This window comes from Blastocystis hominis, assembly GCF_000151665.1.
Source record: "Blastocystis hominis, Singapore isolate B (sub-type 7) whole genome shotgun sequence assembly, scaffold_8".
In the NCBI taxonomy this organism is placed as follows: domain Eukaryota; class Bigyra; order Opalinata; family Blastocystidae; genus Blastocystis; species Blastocystis hominis.
The window spans coordinates 630,777-651,702 of record NW_013171867.1 but is presented as its reverse complement, the minus strand read 5'-3'; the positions used below and the strand labels follow the sequence as shown (position 1 = coordinate 651,702).

The following is a 20,926-nucleotide window of genomic DNA, read 5'->3' as shown; positions in this document are numbered from 1 at the left end:
CAATATTTCCCTGCACCGCCCGCACGGCATGCGTCTTTTTCACGAACACGAAAATGTACTTGGAGAGTACCAGAAGTTGCAGCAGCACGTGCTTAAACGGCTTCATCTGCTCGAATTCTACGAATCACCGCGCGATCTCGCGAGTCTCTACGATTCTGCTCATCGATCTGGATGATGCCTTGGAAGAACTGTGTGATGTAGAGAAGCAGCTTATCGAACAAAAACTGCCGGTCCTCGTCGAGCAGCGCGGGATTGCCCGCGTCCTCGGTGGGTTTCTGGACGACGTAGTAGAGCTGGGTGGGCGGGGAAATCGTGGAATCGTAGGGAACCGGCTGGTCGGGAGACCCGACGGGAGAGAAGCGACGCGTGGAGTCGGTGACCTGGAAGCAGGCGAGGAGCTTGGAGGTGGAGGAAGGAGAGGGCGTGATGGCGATTTGGAGGAAGGAGGAGTGGAGATCGAGAATGAGGAAGAGAAGAGAGTAGAGAGTGTGCTGGAAGGAGGGCAGACGGCAGGCTTTGAGGATGTTTTCTGAGCGAGTAAGGAGAGAGAGGAGAGGCAAGTACTCGTGTAGCGGAAGAAGAAGTTGAGGAGAACGTTGAGGATGTTGAATTCGATGTGCAGCGCGGCGATCGAGGAGTCGTTGTAGATCACGAAGAGGTCCAGAAGCATGTTCACCGTCTTCACTTCCAGCGCTTCCGTCATCGTCCCGAAATCTACCTTCAATCGGGGAAACGGGGAACCCACCGGAGCGGAGGTAGTTCTGCATGGTCTCGAGCCAGAGCGTGACGATGTCGACGTCGCCCTTGAAGCAATCGATCCAAACGAGCAGGCTGCGGATGTCGAGGGAAGAGACCACGACTAGACGATTAGAAGAATAATAAAAATAAAAAAAAAGATACGGTTGCTTTGGAAGTGCTGCTTGATGTACACCAGCGTGTAGAAAACGATGTCTGCGAACTGTCGGTAGTAGAGATGCGGGAGATTGGTGGTGGAATCGGGGAGAGGCTTGTCCACGAATTCGTTCACGAACTCGAAGATGACGGAGAGAAACGAATGCGAGTCGAGATATTGATAGGAAGCCTCGTCGAGCTGCATCTTCGCGAGAACGACGATGATGTTCGCGATGAGGGAGAGATTGTGAGAAGACATGGCGGCCAGGAGGTAATCCGTGAGCTTCTTCACCTTCTGGATCACGTCTTCGAAGACTAGCCAATCAGAATGGTGGAAAAAGGGAAACCGAGTGCGGGGAAGAGCGAGAGAATGGTGATTCCCTTCTCGATGAGGATCAAATTGCGGTTGTATTTCTCGATGGTTTGGAAAACGTCGATGGTGAACGACGGGAAGTTCTTCATCGAATCTACGGCTTCGTTTCAGCAGCCAATCCAAACAGTTGCGTAGTAAAATGATGATCAGCTCGTAGCACACCGTCACCATTTCGATCCGCTCCACCTTCCCTGCGGCTTCTTCCAGCATGAACAGCGCGTGGTTATCGCGGAAATACTCCAAGCACTGCGCGCCTATTCTTCAACGACCCGCCCGATTCGACTTTGGCTGATGATCAAATAGAAAAACTGCGCGAGCTGGATGAACAGCTCCGGCGACCCGCCCGTGTTTTTCTCCAGAATGGTGAGCAGAATCGACATGGAGTTGATGGTGATGATCGTCTCGCGCAGCTCCGCGTTCTGGCAGTAGATCGAGAGGATTTCGAGCGTCTGCCGCACCTGCTCCACGTCCTCCGGGTTGTCCTTCAGCGCGATGAACATCAGCTGCGACTGCTGCACCGCGAACGTCAGCGCTGCGGGCGACAGCTCCGCGTAATAGCCTTGAAGCAGCGTCGTGGCCCACTTCCGGATCACCAAACTCTTCGAGCTGAAGCGCAGCGCGCGCTCCAGAACGCGCGCCACGGGAGAAGAAAGCCGCGACTCGCCGTTGTAGGCGTGGACGACGAGGAGAACGTAGGCCTCGATGAGAGGCAGGTCGTCTGCGTGCTGGTCGAGGTAGTCGGTGGCGATGTCGACGATGTGGTCGCGCTTGCTGGCTTCGAGGCTCTGCGTCATGAGGAAGGAGTAGATGAGGAAGAGCGAGCGGATGATCTCGGGAACGTCGCTGTGCTGGCGGATGAGCAGCGCGACGTTCTCCACGGGGAACATGTCCTCCAGGCTCTTCAAGCAGGTCTTCTCGCGACAGAGTCCGGAGAGGCAAGACAGCGCTTGCCGGTAAATTACGGGGTTGGAGACGCGCTGCAAGGGGCGGAGCGCGAAGACGATCTCTTTCCGAGGCGGATACAAGGCGATGTTGTCTGCCGGTGAGTTCATTCTTTTGCTTTGATCGCATCGACCTACCGGCACTGCAATACAAATCCAGCGCGTGCAGCGCGATGGAGATGAGCTCCATGCAGGCGGGCTCGCGGGTGGACGGGTTGAGCGCGTAGAGCGTGGTGTTCATGGGGCTGTTGCGACGCGACAAGTCGTGGAGGAGATTCATCGGGTAGATGAGTTGCTGCAGCACGTCTTCAGGAAGCGGGATCTGCATGAAGAGAACTGAGGAGAGAGAGAAAGAGAGGAGGCGTACAGCGGCCGACGAGCGCGTCGATGCACTCGTAGATGGCTTTGAGGAAGGCGAAGTGCTCCGGGGAAGGCGATAATTGGGGGAATTTGAGGTAGTCTTCGGAGATGTACAGGCGGATCATGCGGTCCACGATGTTCACCAGCAGAGAGGATAGAGGCCAGAATATAACGCTGTTCACGTTACTGAGCGTGTCTCTTGTGATTATGGCCAGATTGGTCAAAAGGGAGAATTCATTGGTGTCGAAGAAGCAGTCTAGTGCGTAGTAACACAAACGAAGATCAGCATGGACCGCGAGTCTGCGTTACACAAAATAAGAATAGAACGTACCGCTTTAGGGTCGACTCGAGATCAGGTGCATACAAGTCTGGAAGTGGGGACTATATTTAAAATTGCAGGCGATGTCCAGTACGGGAGCCACTGTGACACGGAAACAACAACTGGTAACACCATATTGGGTGGGCGTTACATAAGGAATAGGAATAATATTATCGCACAATACGATAACACGTTCTACAGGTACATTGATCATCGACTAAACTCTTAAAAACGAGATTAACGTATACAGCAGCAAAGTCCGCAATACTAGTAAAATTCTCTTGCGAATTCATTCGCGCTCGTCTTGTGGTACCGTCATCCAGTACAAACGTATAGTTCTCATCAGTCCCATATTCTAGAGTTAGCGAAAACAAATCGCTCCCTAAATAGATATCATGAATGAACGTATTGTCCGTTAGCAGTACTTTCTTGTAATACAATTCATACGGAACTATCTTGCGCATATATTGCTCCTAGAACGTAGACACCATGCACTCACGTATACATTAATTTTCTTCTTTAACTCCCCAATGGTGTACGATCTCGTTATTGAGAGCATGTAATTTGAGCGTTGGCCCTTCCCAACAATTTTAACTTTACACGCATCGTCATCCATCTTTACAGGACTTAGTTTTGAAATCTTCGAAACTCCCAACCGCTTGCAAAAATCCTCCCTATTTTGTGTTTGATCATGTCTTATTGTTCATATGTCATTCGATGTGTCCAAGAAGGACTATGAAGAAATCTACTCCATCTGCAGTCAGCTAATCAAGGAGAACAAAGTCTTGGGCGCCAAAATTGCTTCGCAGTTTCCTCACATTCCCTTTAATACGATTCAATTCATCTATCGGTAGGCCGATCCCTTTTTTCTGTTTTTCGATAGGCAATGTTTTCATCGTCTGGAGTTGGAGCAAATGAGTCTTATCAAGCAGGACATTGCCGAGTTTATCAAACTGTATCGATTGGCTGTGCGTTTATCACCAGATTTGAGCAGAGAAACTCGATTGACGCTATCGTTGAAAGCCGCAAGCTGTACCGTCCGTGTCTTATTCGCGAAATGTTGAAACAAAAGTTTACGATCGACGACAAGACAGTCGAGGAGTATATCAATAACCCTTCGACAATTCCGGATTTGCGATACGTATCCCTTGTTCTTTAATTTTTATCTGATATTGATTTTTTAGGTCCAGAGCTGTAACTGGACAAGCGTTTTAGAAGTGGCGAATCACGACAAGATTCGTCAGGCATTGGGACTGGAATACGAATATCTGCTCAAGGAGCAGCTCCGGAATCTAGAGATCTCATTCAAGTCGGAAGTGCAGAGTCGTTCTGAGGGCTTGCTCCGAACTCCCGATATCACGCTCAACTATCCAATTCTGATCCGCGTCAATGAATATCCTTTGCTCCACAGCGCTCAGAAGCCTACGGATCCCTAACAGTAGAGGCTGGAGAGAAATCAATTGGATCGAGAGCAAGGCGATCTATGGCGATGAGTACTGGCAACGCCAAAACTCGCAGCAACTGTATTCCTACGTGAATCGACTGGGTCCTGGCTGCGTGATTTACTGGTTTGGGTTTGATTCCAGCACGCTTCACGACGAAAGCATCACGTTGCTCTCATCCTTTCCCAAGGAGGTGCACACACTAAGCAATACATTGGATTTGAGTGTTTCTTCCAACAAATACACTTGATTAGACTAGACTATTTCTTCCAACAAATACACTGAATTGAATTAGGCTGTTTCTTCCAACAAACACGTCTGTAAATATACCAATTCATGAAGCTCCTGCTCTCACTTAATCAAGGTTAGCAACTTCCTTTTCGGTATACTTCTCTCCAGCAGCACGGCTCTTGCGGTCCAGAATAGCCTTGCGGTCCTTGCTCAGCTTGAGCTCGATGATCTCCACCTTGGAAGCATCAATGCCCACCTTCGCGCTGGATCCGTTGACCTTGTCGCGGTTGATTCCCTCGACGTGGATCACCCACTTCTTTCTGTAGACCTCGGTGACCTTTCCCTCCTTACCCTTGTAGGAACCACGGAGGATCTTCACCTTGTCTCCCTTCACAATGGGCATAGCGTTGACCTGCCAAGTAAGCCGAAAAAAGCGATCGCTACGTTGTACTTGTTCTTGAGCGCCTCAGACAGGGGAGAAGACATCATCACACGGCGGATGTGAGAAGGGGCCGTGAAGTGAGCCTTGCGGGTAGTGCGACGAGAAGAAGACACAGAAGGACTAAAACAACGTTAGGTACGACTCCACAAATAGAGAGAACAAAAACAAAACAATTCCCATTGTAATAATTCAAACGAAACCACATCACACCACCCTCACGTCTAATTGCTTTCTCTTCAGCAGAATGGACGCATCGACATACTTGTACTTCATTTCTTAGTGATGAATGGTATATCAATCAGATATGGAGAGAAAATCTAGCACTATGGGGGTACAATTGAACGCCTCTTTTCCTCTGTATAAAGAAGTGTCAAGCCCTTGATTGTATATCAAACAATTCAAAAACAGCAACTACCATCCGTATTTTGCACGAATCTCTTTTCGCGTCTTCCGGGCATTCGCTCGCCGCTTGTCCAAATCCATCAAATCATCAATGGCCTTTGTAGCCAAGTAGGATATCTGGTTTCGCGTCTGCTGCAACTGGGTTGGCGCTGTGTGAGCGTACTTGCCGAATTGCTCAGCGATCTTTGCTCGTTTCTAACAATGAGCGTTCATGCAGAACCCAACCTCTCTGTGTTCCCAATATTCATTTCCTGGCTGTTCTAGGTGATTATGAATGGAGTTCGAGTCCAGCTCAATCACGGATCCATCCTTCAGAGCTCGAATCATTTCTTTATCATAGCATTTCATATTTTCTCCCTATTGCTTATCCCAGGGAGCAGAATTCTACCATAAACTCGATGGAAGACGTGGACTCTGCGTTCACTGTGTCGAGCATCCCTGATCGACGCATGAATGCTTCATACTGGCTCTGTGAAAAGCTACCGCCATACCCAGACGTTATACGCGGTGCTGGTGTGTCTGTTACAGTTGCAGTTGTAGTTGCAGTTGGGGGTGAAACGGAAACAGTAGAAGGAGTGGAAGTTCGATAGACAGTCTTATATGTAATCGCCGGAGTTTGATCTTGTTTTACAGAAGACGGCTCTTCTAATAACGAATCATGGCCTCTTTCATCAGAACTACGACTAATTGAATCACCATTTTCCAACTTTGAAGAACCATTGATCGATTTCTTTGGATTTGGAAGGTTGAGCACTTTTGATGCTGAAGATTGTTTCGAACTGGAAGTCGTTGAGTCAATAGGCTTTTCGTCCTCTTCTTCTCTCATCAACTCCTCCATTGAAACGCCAGTAATCTTTTCAATATTCAATACTTTCCGTTTCTTCGACTTCTTCTCATTTGTAACATTGCTCGATTTTTCTTTTTTCTTTGAATTGTCCGCATGCTCAGAAAGAGTTACCGCCTCTTTTTGTTCCTTTATGGACTTTTCACTACATTGTCAAACTATACGCAAGAGATACTCATCCTCATCTTCTTCTCCGTAAGAGAACAAATTGAGCATTCTTTCTATTAAATTGTTAAGATTCTAGAACAATAGTGATCAGCAATCACTATAATAATCAAGGTATTGAGGAACTACTATGTGCTCTGGAACATTATCATTATTTTTTCCAATACCAATGAATAAGCAGTGCGGTGAGGCTCTTGAGGCAATGAGAAAGAAGACCCCTCTTTGTCATTGTATCACCAACTTTGTTTCCATGGACATTATGGCGAATACTCTTCTCGCCATCGGAGCATCTCCCATCATGGTATGAGATTCCTATTTTGTCATTAGCTAGGCGCACGAAGTGGATGAGGTGGAGGACATGGTGACTATTTGCGGCTCGACCCTGATCAACATTGGCACACTGTCCAAGAGATGGATTGAGGCCATGATCAAGGCTGCCAAGAAGGCTCATGAGCTCGGAAAGTGCTGGGTGCTGGATCCTGTGGGCGCTGGAGCAACTCCTCTCCGTATGGAAACTTGCAAGGAGTTATTGAAGTACCACCCCACTGTGATTCGCGGCAACGCCTCGGAGATCCTCGCTCTGGCCGGAACGGTCAGCAGTGGCAGAGGTGTGGATTCAACCGACTCTTCGCAAGCCGCGCTCAATGCCGGTAAGGCGTTGGCGAAGGAGTACGAGTGCGTCGTGGGAATCACAGGGGAGGTGGATTACGTGACGGACGGAGAGCGCGTGATCGAAGGTTTCCGCGGTTTTTTGGCGTGATGCATAGTGCATAACGGCGTGGAGATGTGCACGCTGATTACTGCTGCGGGATGCTCGCTGACGTCTATCATTTGTGCCTTCCTGGTGAGCGGAGAGGCGCCGATGGAGGCAACGGCTTATGTAGCGGATGGGATGTGGAGTGAGGTGTAGGCATTGGCCTGCTTCGCTGTGGCGAGCGAGATGGCGAGAGAGAAGGCGAAGGGCCCTGGTTCTCTGCGAGTAGAGAAGGAGAGGAGCGGTGAGATGTAGATGGAATTGATGGATGCCTTGTATCTGATGACGAAGGAGGACATCGAGAAGAGAGCCAACTTCCAGTAAACGGGAGTACCGTAATAATGCAGCTGTATAGCGTGCTTACAGTGTTGGATTATTGCTCTTTGTTTGTTTGTTGTTGTCAAACAACTTTTGTATGGATCTGGATAGCGTTCTGCAGCGCGTAAAGAGCTTCCCTGGAGTTGTGGGACACGTTATTGTCGACTCTGGAAGGAATGTGGTACACACTTCTCTTGAGAAGGAGGAGGCGATTTCTCTTGCAGCAGTGACGATTAAGGAATTCAATATCTTTATTGGAATGATTATGTAGTTGATTGAAGTGGGAAATGAAACCATTCAAGAACTTGGGGATGTTTGGATTGCTTTCGTATATTGATCATAGACTGACGCAGATTTCATCCGTATTCGCTCAAAGAAGCGAGATATTCTTATTGTCCCTGGTACGATGCGTAAATCGACTATTATCAAGGTGCAACCTACTCATTTGCGATTCTCCGCGATTCGAACACAACCAGTAATTAGTTTTCATGTTTGACACAAACACAAGTCAATTCAAGAAGACTTCCTCGGACTCCACCTTCAGCTCCTCGGTCATCGCCTTCTGAATCTTCTGCAGAACTTCGTTCTGCCCAGTGAACTCCTTCAGAACCACTCCATCCTTCTACTCATTATCCATCTCCATTTCACTCCTACGCGCACTCTGTCGATATTCATTAAGAATCTGCTCGTGCTCGTCAAGAAACACGCATCCCACGACGAAATCTCGCTCAACAAAGGAGCCTCCATCGATAGCGGAATGCCGAGCTTTTGGCAGAGATTGATCACCATACTGCGCACAGTGCCTTGGAGAACGCCTTCTCCTCGCGTATACACGGTATCTCCCTTCACCATGAAGAAGTTCGACTGGCCTCCTTCGAAGATTTCGTTGTTCTCACAGAGGAGGATTTCTTCGACAGAGGGGCCGCTTTTCTCGTAATAGGCTTCTCTCTGACGCACCCAGAAGCTGTCTTTCACCAGAGCGTTCTGGCGAACCACGTTGTACACATCACAAATGATTGGGGGAGAATGACACTTCGTCATGGGCTGAATGAGAATCGAAATGGGAATGTGCTATAGAGTTGATAAAATCGATGAACAATACAGTCTCTTCAGTAGGTTTCTCGATGATGACACTGAACTTCACATCCAACTTTTCCTTTCGAATAGTAGGGTCGAGTTCGAACAGATAATCGCGGGCTTTCGTCACACTGTGAAGGACTGTCTGACGAATCTCCTCTCTGGTTATATTCAGTTTCTTCTGTTCCTCTGGAAAAAGTCCGGAAACAGAATTAACTAGATGATCATAGCACATCAGTGACTCTACATAACCTATCGATATGAGTACTGAATCGAAACACCTTGGAGTAGTACACACTTCGCGCGGTAGTATATGCAGCTACAATGGAAAGGGAGATCAGTGTTTACCTCTTCCACAATTAAGTAAAATCTCATCTCCAGTTTTCACGGTTTTAGTCAGGACATTATTAGACAACAGAACTTTGATACTCATCTCAACAAAAAATGAAAAGTGGAAACAGAGATTCTCTATTTTGTAAGAAAAAGAACAATAATTCTATATACATATTGAAAGGGTAAAATTTGAAACAGTCGGAGAGATGGAAAGCTGTAAAGAGAGAAAAGAGACTCGAAACAATATCAGATCTAGAAACAAACACGAAACTCCTGATTAGGTAGTAATTCTTCTTCATTCATTTTACGGCGCTTCAGCGATTTCGTTTTCTCTTTGCGATTCTTTGTATAAGCAGAAACTCCATAAATCGCAAATATTATCAATAATAACTCGATAAGTAGAATTACTATGATAAAGATAAGAATTTCAGGCTTCCAAGAGATGTAAATACGAATCTTGCCAATAATCATTCCGTCCAACTCTTCGGCTATAAACTTTTGTACTGAATCTGTAAGACTGTATTTCAAATCATATAGTTGCTCAGCAATATAGTCACCTCCTGCTTGTTTCACAGTGATTCGAATGAAAATGTCAACGCTACTATTCTCCGTATTTGAACTATCCGTAATGTAAATCATATCGACCTCTTCCGGCCGAACAGCCGTTTTCTCAATCAGCATATTAACTAATCTTTCCTTCATTGTTGCGTTAAACATCGAAGGAATTGCATGAATCAATCGGAACGTGAAATCAACATAGGCATAATTTCGTGGGGGTAGAAGAGATAAGCACGTCGATCGATCTTCTTCCCAATGGGTTTTCGATCCATCAACTACACATCGATTTTGTTTCTTTCCAGTGTAGAATAAGCCACAGCTCGAAAACACTGTTGCATTCGCTCGAGTTTCGGGAATCTTTTTCGTTTGCGGACAGGCTGGAAGCATGTTACGATATAATCGGAGATTTTCAATTCTAGTCACATTGGGACTTGATGTAGATTCAAACGTGATTCGATATGCCGGATAAGCGATTGAATTATCAAAATCGATGACCCGATAATCCAAAAAGCGATTCATGAAATCATTAGGAGAAGTGTACAGCGTGATATTTTTATTCTCATCAAAATCAATGGCATCCACACTCACTTTGGTAATGAAACTCTCAGACGGAACCTGGAAGTATACACGATTCACGACTCGTTTTTCCGTGTCATTGAAGCGGAAAACCAGAGCTGCCGGAGTGGATTGCATGTCCCAATAGTAATAACTTGTTACTATGAATGCATTGAATGGGTCTGGAGAAGGAGTGGCTGTTTCCTGAGTTACCTCCCCCAATTCGGATTGAAGTCTCTGAGATAAAACAACAAGCTGAATCATGATGTCAAAATTGATAATGGTATCATTGGTCGCTTTGTGTAAGCAAGCAGCGAATACGTTTTCTCCAAGGTAGCGATCATCCAGAGGGATTTCGAATCGAATGTATTCATGATAGAGTCTTCCAAAAAGATGCTGAACATATTCTCCATTGAGATATACATCCACATCACCTATTGCTAAAACGTCAATTAATATGGTATTGAAATTCTCAGTAGAATCGATTGTAAATCGCTTACGGAAATAGACACTTTCTCCATTGAACGTTCCCCACATTTGACCTTGAGCTTCCTTCCATAAAGAATCATCAAAACTTTTGGAATTCCAGTTTTCTTGGAATGAATGCGAGAGTCGAAGAGAAGAAAAAGAGGATACAAGAGATTGCTTTAAAAAATGGAAGGCAACAGGAACAAAATCCGTATTGTATTCGGCTACAATACCGTGTTGGTCATACAAAAAGACTGGTCTCAGAAGCTGAACTCCAAACTTCGATTCGTAGAAATAGATTGTCATATTAGGGTCAGACGAACAGAAATAGTTATGTCTATTATCGTATACGGTATTATTGTTGGAATCGACTACAACTGTATCGCCCCAGCTGAGATGAACAACCTTATAATATTCTCCAAAATCGCACTTTCTCATAATGATATGGAAGGTTTGAGAGGCACTTCCATGCTCATTTGATAGAGTTAAAACGTGATTTGCTTCATAATAGGTTGGAATATTACAAGTTACAGAAGATTTCGATACTCGGATTAGCGGGTGAGGAGGATATAATGTAGCATGTGTAACACGGTTAACAAATGAAATATCAAAAATTTTCATAAGACCATCATCATGTGATTGAATGAAATCCGGGAAGAACAGAACAGGCGGACTATTGTTGGAGAAATCGACTTGACCTTCTGTCTTATTTACCTTCGTTAATAGCAAAACATAGTCGTCATCAGTATCCATGATACTGAAAGAAGTATCGTCCTCCAATATGGAATAGGTATACACAGCTCTCTTCAAACATTTCCATTTGCCATCTTGAATATCGATAATCTCTTCTTGATATCTGAGCTGAGCTTGTCCTTGGACAAAGAATTTATACATATCACCATCCTCACATCCAGTAACAGTAAGATCAAATGTTTTCGATGCATTGCCTAAGGGAGTGACAACAGATACAGTAAAGGTAGTTTTCGGAAATGATTCTTTTGCAAATCCATAAATCATTAATTCCCGCTGATTCGGCGACATCGATAGACCTTTCGGTAGAGCGGGACGTAGACTCCATTCAGCGTTAGTGTTGCACTTGATGGTTGCAGGAAATTTCTCATTCATTACTTGCATCGTGATGTTCGTGTATTCACGGCCTTTAGAATCGGTTATTGTTATCTCAGGTAGAGATTGAGTAATGACCAGCAAACACAGCATAAAAAGAAACCGGAGTGGTGATACATTACAAACAGTAAGTTTTTGAACAAGATTCATTTTCAAAAGTAAGTTCTGTACAATAATAATGAGTAATACTGAAATTTCAAAGATTATTTTCGAATGACCATTTTCAAGGGTATTTTCTTTTCTTCACATTACATATACTTATTATTACTATTCACGGAATTACTGATATTGTAAAGGGGAATGATAAGGAACGGTAGCAGTGGTGAATAGTGTGGAAAAACAAACAAACGAGTTAGCTAAAACCACTTTCACATCATCCCACTTATATTGATTCAATTCCACCTTGTAAATGCTGCTACCAGTTATTTTCTTCAAAATCCTTCGAAATAAGGAAGTAAACTATTTAGAAGCTTTTCCTTTGAAAAAACTGTACTTGATGAGAAGAGGGCAGATCGTGAAGATAACGAATCAGAATATCGATCAAAACCATCAAATCAGAAGCATAAAGGAGATGCTCTTCTAACTCGAATACATCGAAAATAAACTGCCATAAGGTCCACGCAAAGGATGAGTTCTAAAAGAAAAAAAAGAAACAGAGTTGGATATACAAGAGAAGTGGAATTGAGGATTGATACAAATAGAGAAGACAGCTGGTCTGGATAGATGACTGATTTTAGAAAGGCGTTCACGTTGTTTTGAGAGTAGTGTATCGCACAGTGAAGTGCCGCTTCTGACAAATTCTTTTGGAAAACGTCCAAAAGATCTTGGTGGAAAGGCAAATAGGGATTCACAAGGTCGAATATGGGAACAAATGGAGTGTAATCCCATTTCAGATACTTCATACATGTGATAAACTATGTAGGGAAGGTGGATGTACATCACTCTACCTTATTTACACCTCCAAAGCGAGTATCAAAGAATATAGGAATTGCAATGTCTACAATAGATGCGAACTCTACAAATTCAGCTGCACACGCAACAATTTCCTCGAAGGAACTTCGGTTGTTATACTACAACATGAAAATAGGAGAGGACACTACAAACTGGCTAGACAACACATAGAGAAGCAAGCCATTCGACTGAGATGCTATTTCTACCCAATTGAGACTTTGAGAAGTACCTAGAGTCAACTGGTATGACTAATCGCACTTTGGTGGTAGACTTGTAATTTACGTATTGAATCATGCTTTAGATTGGATATGGAGTCCACTCCGATTTGTTGAAATACCGAATGGTAATCCAATCCCACGAAAGAATCAGGAAGTACAATGGGATCCGACGAGCCACTTCTCTTTTCTGGATTTGCATAAAAGAAATATTCCATTTCTTCTGGCTCTTCCCACTGCGTGACATTCGTTGTTTTATTGAAATAGTATGGAATTTCTTCACCATAATCCTCTTTGTTTGTGAAGTATTGAATCCAATGTTCAGTTTCCATATTGGAAAAGGACTATACTAAAAAACACAAAAAAGCGCGAGATGGTTACACAAACTATTCTGAGTCAATAATAAGTAGTATAAGTGGTAAAACTTGTTTACCTCTTTCAAAAGGAAAAACCTTGTCTTTCATCTTCGCTGATATTTGCTGCATATTTGGTGTACATAACTCTATTTCATATTTGCATCCGAAAACTAGTATAACGAAGACTCCATGGCAAACCTGGTGATCTTGAAATTTGATATGAATTCAAAATATCACTTATATTTTGTTTCCTTCATATATTAATCAAAATGGACTATATGAGTCACATCCCTATGAAAAATGATAGGCAGTTAAAAATTCGAGGTGAGAATACTCGCATGTCTTTAGCAATTGGTTCATTTAAAAGCCAAGAGTCAGAGGTAACAAATACAATCTCCTATTGATACAAAGATATTGTGCGAGTCTGTGGCTTCTGTTATTAAGAAAGTCACGGGACATGAAGTTAGTGTAGATTTATCGGAGTCGCTTAATAGTGGAGTGGTATTTTTAAATTCTACATGTTATTCTAGGTGTTATGTGAATTGTTTGAGAGATTATTTCCGCAAGTCTCTCTAGGAAGATGGCATAGAAATCCTAGTTCACTCTTTGGGGATCTTTTTAATTTTAGGGAATGTTGTTATATTTAGAAGCGAGAATTTGTTTTTGTTCAATGAAGGACTTAAGAAGCTTGGATTGGATCAGGCTGTACTTATTTCATGGAAAGATTTTGTTGATAAGGATGTAAGCTTGTTGTGTTCGATGTGTTGATAGAATTATCGCATTGCTGTAGGCTTAATTCACTTTTTTCGCTTTATTGTCTTGAATCATCTTAACACAGGAGGCTCTACAGAAGAAATGAGCAGAGCAGGTTCGTCTAGATTGTTTTGTTTAGTGTAGTTGCCGTATTTCAAAATGATGCAAGTGAAGTTATTGAAGAAGATAGTGACGAGGATTTGGCAGCTCTAGCTGAGAATATGAGGAAGGAAAAACAAAAGGAGGAAATGAAAAAGAGGAAAAAAGAAGAAGAAGACATGAGAAGAAGGGAGGAAGAAATGAGAAGAAAGAGAGAAGAAGAAGAAATGAGGAGAAGAAGGGAGGAAGAACGAAAGAGGAGAGAAGAAGAATTGAGAAGAAAGAGAGAAGAAGAATTGAGAAGAAAGAGAGAAGAAGAAGAACGAAAGAGAAAAGAAGAAGAAGAAATGAGGAGAAAAAGAGAAGAAGAAGAATTGAGGAGAAAAGAAGAAGAGCAAAAGAGGAAAGAAGAAGAAGAAATGAGGAGAAGAAGGGAGGAAGAACGAAAGAGGAGAGAAGAAGAATTGAGAAGAAAGAGAGAAGAAGAGGAACGCCAGAGAAGAGAAGAGGAATTGAGAAGAAGAAGAGAGGAAGAATTGAGAAAAGAAAGGGAAGAAGAAGAACGAAAGAGAAGAGAGGAAGAACTGAGAAGAAGAAAAAGAGAAGAGGAGATGAGAAAGAGAAGGGAAGAAGAAGAACGACAAAGAAGAGAAGAAGAGATGAGAAGAAGAAGAGAAGAGGAATTGAAAAGAAGAAGAGAAGAGGAATTGAGAAAAAGAAGGGAAGAAGAGGAAATGAGAAGAAGAATAGAAGAAGAGGAGCGCAAAAGGAGAGAAGAACAGATGCGAAGAATAAGGGAGGAAGAAGAGATGAAAAAGAGAAGGGAAGAGGAAGAACTGAGAAGAAAAAGGGAAGAAGAAATGAAAAGGGTAAGAGAAGAAGAAATGAAGAGAAAAAGAGAGAAAGAATTGAGAAAGAAAAGAGAAGAAGAAGAACGAAAGAGAAGAGAGGAAGAACTAAGAAGGATAAGAGAAGAAGAAATGAAAAAGAGAAGGGAAGAAGAAGAACGCAAGAAAAGAGATGAAGAACTAAGAAGGGTACGAGAAGAGGAACTAAAAAGAAAAAGAGAAGAAGAGGAAATGAGGAAAAGAGAAGAAGAAATGAGAAGGAAAAGAGAGGAAGAATTAAGAAGGAAAAGAGAAGAAGAACTGATAAAAAGAAGAGAAGAAGAAGAAGAAGAAAAGACAAGACTTATGGCAGAGCATCAGCAAAGACTAGCTGAGCTCCATCATGTTCCTCAAAAAGCAGAGGAAAATAAAGAAGAAACAGGAGAGAATAGTGACAGAATGTCGCATAATCTTGACATTTTGGAGGCTGATGAATCATCCCCCACGAGCCCGAACTCGCGCCTGAGTTACACGAGCCAGCAACTTTTGAATATTCGCAATTATATTCATTCGATTAACACCAAGTATAATACACTTGAAGTGTTCAATGAAACCGACAATGAAGATGATGATCTTGTAAGTTTTGAAATTATTGCTTCATTTCTAGTAAGGGATATCGCTGCTAATGGTATGTTCTATCTGCTTTCTGTTTGTTATCAAAATGAACTTTAAAAATGGGTTCTTTTTATTCTGTCTAATTCTATGTGTAGTACATGGAATGGAGGATAAGCCGGTATACTACAAAACTGTACATGTCGGACTTTTCTAATGAGAACGTGATTTCTAGCTGGACAAAGGACAAAGCATCACACTCCGCATAAATGGAACAAATTCATTTAAAAATATCTGGTTCGTGCAGAAGTTTGTTATTTCCTCCAATTTGAAGGAATACTCCTATATGGTTGATAGTCCTGATTCTTCACTTATCCGGCTTGCTACGAGTATGTTGGATTCTATAATAAGGTCTTTGTCTTGCATGTGAATCATTAGCAGCAAACGATATTTGAATTATGGATTCTTCTACGATGGAATCCGGTCTGGAGAATCAACTTCCACTGTTTACTTGTCCCCATTCGGTGTTTCCTACCTTACTCTGACAAACAACTACAAAAACGTTAACCAGCAAATGGATATTCGGATTCAAATATCAAGGGGTAGTTTTTCTCGTGTGTTGTTTTTTCTCCAGAGTTTTCCTATCAGTATCTTTGTTTTCTTATCATCGGCTATGTTATCTTTCACAACGCAAAAGCGTAGTCATTAATTCCATTCACTATTGTAGTCTCTCTGCGAATGAATTCTTTTACTATACAGTCTTCATAGTTTTTTCTCCGATCCTTGTTTTCATCGTGGTTTTATATTTGGTCATCTCTTCGTATCCACTTCATTCTTCCTGTTCATGAAGAGTTCTTCGCACAAAGCCACTGAAGTTTGCGCTGAAATTGTTGTTAATTGGAACGGTCGTGCGTTGCTGCCTCTCCCACTCCTTCTACTTATTCCTCACAAACATCGTTTCACAACACACACTTCCTTTCATCATGTGCTCCCTCACAACTCTTTCCAATCTAGATATTGCAGCGTCTGTCTTGGAGTTTCGCTGTATTACACTTTTTCCATGGTGAACAAACTCCAATCATCCACGCGACGTCTTGTCTTAGCCATCATGAAGCTTGCTCCGCTCTTCATTCTGCTGAACTGCACTCCTTCCTCTCAAATCTCTCTCACTGTGTTTGTCGCCTTGATTCTGCTTGGAATCATCTCCGGACAAATCCAAATCGTGAAATTGTGTGGCAATGCAGAGAGAGAGAATGAAGTCTAGAAAGAAGGAATGCACGACGATTTTCAACTTTCTGCAGAGCGAATACTTAACAGCCCAAAGTTTTGGTTCAAGAGAGGAAAGCTCACGTCGCAGATGATGTTTTGTTCAGTCGGGAGTATCTAGAATTCACTCTGAGTGATGTGCGAACGCAGCTTCAGAATTTCAAGAACTATCTCTCCGACGTTTTGATTGGAGGCGAATTCAAGCGTAGAACAAAAGCAGCATTCGCAGGATGCTTGATTATACTCTGTATTCCTCCTTTGATTGCTTTGTCGATCCCAAAACGCTCATCTTCGTACTCAATCTTTCTTCCTGTTTCTCTATAGCCGGATATAAATACGCTGCAAAAATTCCAGGAGGTGGCAACGAAGTTTCAGCAGCAGCAGAACGACCAGGCGAACGGAATGTACGCAAACTACGCTGCATGGAACAATCCGTCGGACCAAACCATGTTTATTTTGGAGGATTCCTCGAATCGGCCGCTGTTTTCACAGCCCTCGTCCTTCAACCCCATTCTGAATCAACCGAAGAAGGGGTTCTTCCGAAGCCTGCTCTCCAGAATTAAGTTTGTTTTGTTTGGTGAGATGGAAACACCCTATCCTTCCTCGTATTCCGCGCAACCTACATACCAAGGCAATGTGGCTTCGACAGGGACCCAGCCTTATCACAGTCCTTTGTATCCAAATGTAAATACAAATGTAAATACAAACACAAATACAAATCCCTATTATTCGTCTGCCACGGATACGTTTCGTCGCCCAGCTCCTCCATCATACACTGGAGGGAAGAGTTATGGAATTCAAAGCGATAATCCCTATTTATATAGTATTCTCATTCTATTCATGGCTGATCAGTAGACCAACAAAGTGATCAATCCTATCGATGGACAGCGGGACGTTTGTATACTCCATTCTTTTCATTTCTAGAACCAAGAACCCAGACAACAGGAATTCCCGGGCCGAATATCAACTCTACTCACAAATACTAATTGTAAACTCGTTTGTTTGTGAAAACACGCAATACTCAAAGAAAGAAAACCCGCGTCATGCAAGCCTGCGAATCCGCTTAGAAGTGCAGCTTCTTGAAGAGATAGGCAACTCCAGCCTTGGCTCTCTCTTTCTTGATGTCGTTCTGGTTAAGGTAACTGTGAATTATTAAAATCAAATGCACATACGACTCCTGGAAGGTCTTGGCAATCTTCTTGAGGCAGGTCTTCTTTTCAGCAGGCTCAGCATTCTCCTTGGGAAGATCGGCGAAGTCAAACTCGACGTTGTATCTAAAATGGAATTTGAGTGGAGAAATCGCCCACCTCGTAGGCATGAAGTGCTGGAGATTCATGACCTTGGTGAACACCTTCATAGAGGTTCTTCTCTTCACGGTCTTCTCCGACATCTTCGTAAGCACTTTACGAGGAGGTCTAGAAACACCGCACACGACAGCGTAAGGGAACTTGTACTTGTTGTCTCCATCCTCGTTCACCTTCACAACAACGGCCTTCTTTCCGGCATATTTACCAGCGAGAATGATTACAACCTTTCCGGGCTTAAGAAACTTCACCATCTATGGATAAGATCCATTATTAGCAACAAAACATCCTACCTTATTCAATAAGCGATTGAGTATATAAAACTAAAGAAATCGCTCTGTGATAGAAATACCCTCTGTTGAGCCTTGAGGTAGAACCACTCCAGTCCTCACAAGAGAGTATATTATTCGCCCTCTACGAATCCAGAGCATTTTATTTACTTCGATTCCGTAATCTAGAATGAAAATACCGAGATATCCTACAGAAAATTACACGATGCCTCATTCACTCAAAACCAGCAACTCGGTGGGTTGTTCCTCGGATTGATTTCATCAAATATACAAAAACAACTTTAATTGGAACAACCAAAGCTGCTTTTGTTGTTCAAAGTCACTCAATGAAGTTGGATAGTCACCGATATTGTAGTTACGGACTGAAAGAGGTAATTTGTACCATGCTCGTCCTTTATACCGTACTAAGTGCGGAAAGTGTTGTAGTTGACAAGAGAAAGAGTGTCTTGATGATCTCAAGTGATGAAGAGTTGAATGAAAAACAGATCGGTCCTCTGGATCAATACGAGTTGATAAACTCTTTTCCGTCTAGGTACTCGACAAACAAAAAGACTGGAAAAGAGAATTTGCTATTTGTATACGATAACAATTTGTGAGTACACTATGATTCTCTTAATTTGTAGAATTAAACATTTTCCCTTTTTGGCGTCAGGACATACAAAGAGTATTACTGTTTACGAGCCTTTTCAAATCACTGCGAATGTTATGGATGCTTCTGAGAGATCGATATCTATACCATCCGTTGACGCAGAAGACTTATTTGGTTTCTTCCTTTTGAGACTTTATAATATAGATAATCTAGTAAACAACATGAATTTGGGTTGTTCCCAATTTAGTAGCCAGCGAAAATATGTAATTTCCGAAAGTATGCTTAGTAGTGGGTCCTTCGGCCATGTGTGGATGGCTCGAAGTGTTGCTGACCACTCGCTCTCCGTGTTGAAACGTATTCGAATTGTGACTCTCCCTTCAAATCATAATAACTAGGAAAAAGGAATCGAGAGCCTTTTTTCTGCTCGTCGAGAAATTTTCATGGGAACTCTATTTCGAGGAACTCAAGGAATCGCTCAGTAGGCTTCCCCTTCTTCGCTTTATCATCCCAGATACAAGGAATGTTTTCTTCAAGAAATGGGACTGCTAATGAATCAAAGTCCCTCCCTACCCGATCGAATCATTTCTATTCCGTGGCTCGTGTTCGAGTATGAAGGAGTCTCGCTCTCCCAAATGATCTACACATCCTCTGCTTCCAGAAAGGCCTGCGATGAAGAGAACTCGGCGGTGTCGCCTGCTTCTCGAGAGCGAATCGCGGAATGGTTTTGGAGGGAAGAGAACGAAAAGCAGCCTCCCAAGATTCAACAGACTCAGCCAGAAACGGAAGCGTTGAGTCTGCCGAATCTTCGGAGTGCTTCAGACGCAGAAGCGCCGATCCGCTTCGATCAACCTGCGAGTTCTGCGGATTCGGAACGCTCTGCAGGTTCGTCGAGAATGGGAGAAAGGGAAACAGAGAAAACGGGAGAAGGGATGATGGTGCGACCTTCGGTAGTGACATGGAGAAGGAGTGAAAAGCAGGAGTTCTGGAAGAAGATGAGAGAGAACGACGAGTTGTACAAAGTCGTGCTGTACAAAATCTGCTTGGTGGTGCGGAAGATTCATAAGAGGGGAGTGATTCACCGCGATATCAAGCCAGAAAACGTTCTGATTTCCCATCTCCGCCTCGTGCATAACAAAATCGATTACGACGCGCTAACTGTGAATTTGGTTTTTCTTTTTTCTTCTCCTTTAGCGCAGATCGATTTTGGATCGTCGATTCTGCCTGAGGTTCCGGCTTTATATCCGATTCCTGCTTCCATGGATCAATGCACGAAGTTGTACGCTCCTCCTGAAGCTTCCACGAATCAGTTCACGCAGGTTCGCGGTTGCAATCGTTTTCATTTGTGTAGAGTTATGATATTTGGAGTCTTGGTGTCATGATGCTTGAAATGATCTTTGGACACAAGGAATTCTTTCAGTGCGAGCCTCGTCAATACGCAAAGCTGAAGTTGTTTCATGTAGCGATGGAGGCGATGATGGAAGGTAGGGAGACAAGGCGGAAAGCAAATGCTACGCCATGACGATGCGATCGTATTGCGTGAGTGCCATGGATGGAGGTCCAGCGATGAAAGATTGCATTCAGAATGTATTGAAGGTGGAAGGAAGCGGGAGGAAATGAGAAATAGAAAACGATTCGGAATCGAGATACGAATTTTGACTTTAAAGGCGAAGAAAACCAGCAGAAGCTGGATTTGATTCGAAGTATGCTAGTTTTGGATCCACAAAAACGGATAACAATCGAAGAAGTGATTCATCATGTATGGGAAATGGCGTGGTTTAAGAATAGCCATATTTTCAAGATATAGATAATCTATTGCACTTGCCGTCACTTTGGCTTGTTTGTTCGATCAAAGAGAACACACCAACATTTCTTTTTCACTCGTTGAATCGTTGTTCTGCAACAATTCCCTCTCTTCATCATTGCCTTCATCCCGAACCAACAACGCATAGACCCAGCGATTCAGCATAGCCACAAAAGACATTGATTCCATTTCAGTCGATTCCTCCTTCAGAGGATCAGCTAAGAGAAGCTCTTCATACTGGACTGAAGACGAAAGAGAAAATGAA

At 43.3% G+C, this 20,926-nt stretch overlaps 10 protein-coding genes; 6 read left to right on the top strand and 4 right to left on the bottom strand.

The window, feature by feature from the left end:
- Nucleotides 1-2,513: 2,513 nt before the first annotated feature.
- Nucleotides 2,514-3,518, bottom strand: GSBLH_T00004887001 (uncharacterized protein; the record flags this gene model as incomplete). XM_013043865.1 has 5 exons in its annotated part: nucleotides 3,390-3,518; nucleotides 3,133-3,357; nucleotides 2,979-3,101; nucleotides 2,897-2,946; nucleotides 2,514-2,865 (listed from the first exon to the last, which is right to left on the bottom strand). The coding sequence occupies exons 1-5, from the start codon at nucleotides 3,498-3,500 to the stop codon at nucleotides 2,514-2,516; spliced, it is 861 nt and encodes a 286-aa protein (XP_012899319.1). The 5' UTR covers nucleotides 3,501-3,518.
- A 73-nt stretch (nucleotides 3,519-3,591) lies between these two features.
- On the top strand, nucleotides 3,592-4,320 carry GSBLH_T00006901001 (uncharacterized protein; the record flags this gene model as incomplete). The annotated part of the gene is made up of 4 exons (XM_013043864.1): nucleotides 3,592-3,734; nucleotides 3,768-3,839; nucleotides 3,869-4,025; nucleotides 4,069-4,320. The coding sequence occupies 4 exons, from the start codon at nucleotides 3,592-3,594 to the stop codon at nucleotides 4,318-4,320; spliced, it is 624 nt and encodes a 207-aa protein (XP_012899318.1).
- A 325-nt stretch (nucleotides 4,321-4,645) lies between these two features.
- On the bottom strand, nucleotides 4,646-6,311 carry GSBLH_T00004886001 (uncharacterized protein). XM_013043863.1 has 3 exons: nucleotides 5,790-6,311; nucleotides 5,002-5,758; nucleotides 4,646-4,969 (listed from the first exon to the last, which is right to left on the bottom strand). Exons 2-3 carry the CDS (start codon nucleotides 5,041-5,043, stop codon nucleotides 4,682-4,684), a joined length of 330 nt encoding a protein of 109 aa, XP_012899317.1. The 5' UTR covers nucleotides 5,044-5,758; nucleotides 5,790-6,311; the 3' UTR covers nucleotides 4,646-4,681.
- Nucleotides 6,312-6,579: 268 nt separating this feature from the next.
- On the top strand, nucleotides 6,580-7,548 carry GSBLH_T00004885001 (uncharacterized protein; the record flags this gene model as incomplete). XM_013043862.1 has 5 exons in its annotated part: nucleotides 6,580-6,711; nucleotides 6,742-7,147; nucleotides 7,178-7,290; nucleotides 7,321-7,389; nucleotides 7,420-7,548. The coding sequence occupies 5 exons, from the start codon at nucleotides 6,580-6,582 to the stop codon at nucleotides 7,486-7,488; spliced, it is 789 nt and encodes a 262-aa protein (XP_012899316.1). The 3' UTR covers nucleotides 7,489-7,548.
- A 33-nt stretch (nucleotides 7,549-7,581) lies between these two features.
- On the top strand, nucleotides 7,582-7,967 carry GSBLH_T00004884001 (uncharacterized protein). XM_013043861.1 has 2 exons: nucleotides 7,582-7,795; nucleotides 7,826-7,967. Exons 1-2 carry the CDS (start codon nucleotides 7,770-7,772, stop codon nucleotides 7,959-7,961), a joined length of 162 nt encoding a protein of 53 aa, XP_012899315.1. The 5' UTR covers nucleotides 7,582-7,769; the 3' UTR covers nucleotides 7,962-7,967.
- Nucleotides 7,968-8,085: 118 nt separating this feature from the next.
- Nucleotides 8,086-8,794, bottom strand: GSBLH_T00004883001 (uncharacterized protein; the record flags this gene model as incomplete). The annotated part of the gene is made up of 2 exons (XM_013043860.1): nucleotides 8,086-8,553; nucleotides 8,585-8,794. 2 exons carry the CDS (start codon nucleotides 8,792-8,794, stop codon nucleotides 8,086-8,088), a joined length of 678 nt encoding a protein of 225 aa, XP_012899314.1.
- Nucleotides 8,795-12,529: 3,735 nt separating this feature from the next.
- Nucleotides 12,530-15,502, top strand: GSBLH_T00004882001 (uncharacterized protein; the record flags this gene model as incomplete). XM_013043859.1 has 2 exons in its annotated part: nucleotides 12,530-12,567; nucleotides 14,150-15,502. 2 exons carry the CDS (start codon nucleotides 12,530-12,532, stop codon nucleotides 14,994-14,996), a joined length of 885 nt encoding a protein of 294 aa, XP_012899313.1. The 3' UTR covers nucleotides 14,997-15,502.
- Nucleotides 15,503-17,694: 2,192 nt separating this feature from the next.
- GSBLH_T00004881001 (uncharacterized protein) lies at nucleotides 17,695-18,244 on the bottom strand. XM_013043858.1 has 3 exons: nucleotides 17,985-18,244; nucleotides 17,850-17,951; nucleotides 17,695-17,819 (listed from the first exon to the last, which is right to left on the bottom strand). The coding sequence occupies exons 1-3, from the start codon at nucleotides 18,011-18,013 to the stop codon at nucleotides 17,741-17,743; spliced, it is 210 nt and encodes a 69-aa protein (XP_012899312.1). The 5' UTR covers nucleotides 18,014-18,244; the 3' UTR covers nucleotides 17,695-17,740.
- Nucleotides 18,245-19,789: 1,545 nt separating this feature from the next.
- Nucleotides 19,790-20,477, top strand: GSBLH_T00007214001 (uncharacterized protein; the record flags this gene model as incomplete). Its single annotated transcript, XM_013043857.1, has 4 exons — nucleotides 19,790-20,026; nucleotides 20,057-20,176; nucleotides 20,209-20,316; nucleotides 20,346-20,477. 4 exons carry the CDS (start codon nucleotides 19,790-19,792, stop codon nucleotides 20,475-20,477), a joined length of 597 nt encoding a protein of 198 aa, XP_012899311.1.
- An 85-nt stretch (nucleotides 20,478-20,562) lies between these two features.
- GSBLH_T00004880001 (uncharacterized protein) lies at nucleotides 20,563-20,664 on the top strand (the record flags this gene model as incomplete). The annotated part of the gene is made up of 1 exon (XM_013043856.1): nucleotides 20,563-20,664. The coding sequence occupies one exon, from the start codon at nucleotides 20,563-20,565 to the stop codon at nucleotides 20,662-20,664; it is 102 nt and encodes a 33-aa protein (XP_012899310.1).
- Between the last annotated feature and the right edge of the window lie 262 nt (nucleotides 20,665-20,926).

Bases quoted from the DNA above. Each gene is read 5' to 3' on its own strand.
- GSBLH_T00004884001 (XM_013043861.1), top strand. From the start codon at position 7,770: ATGAAACCATTCAAGAACTTGGGGAT. The intron at 7,796-7,825 runs GTTTGGATTGCT...TATTGATCATAG, and splicing joins CCATTCAAGAACTTGGGGAT to ACTGACGCAGATTTCATCCG.
- GSBLH_T00004881001 (XM_013043858.1), bottom strand. From the start codon at position 18,013: ATGAATCTCCAGCACTTCATGCCTACGAG. The intron at 17,952-17,984 runs GTGGGCGATTTC...ATTCCATTTTAG, and splicing joins CAGCACTTCATGCCTACGAG to ATACAACGTCGAGTTTGACT. The intron at 17,820-17,849 runs GTATGTGCATTT...AATAATTCACAG, and splicing joins GCCAAGACCTTCCAGGAGTC to TTACCTTAACCAGAACGACA.
- GSBLH_T00004886001 (XM_013043863.1), bottom strand. From the start codon at position 5,043: ATGTCTTCTCCCCTGTCTGAGGCGCTCAAGAACAAGTACAAC. The intron at 4,970-5,001 runs GTAGCGATCGCT...CTTACTTGGCAG, and splicing joins CGCTCAAGAACAAGTACAAC to GTCAACGCTATGCCCATTGT.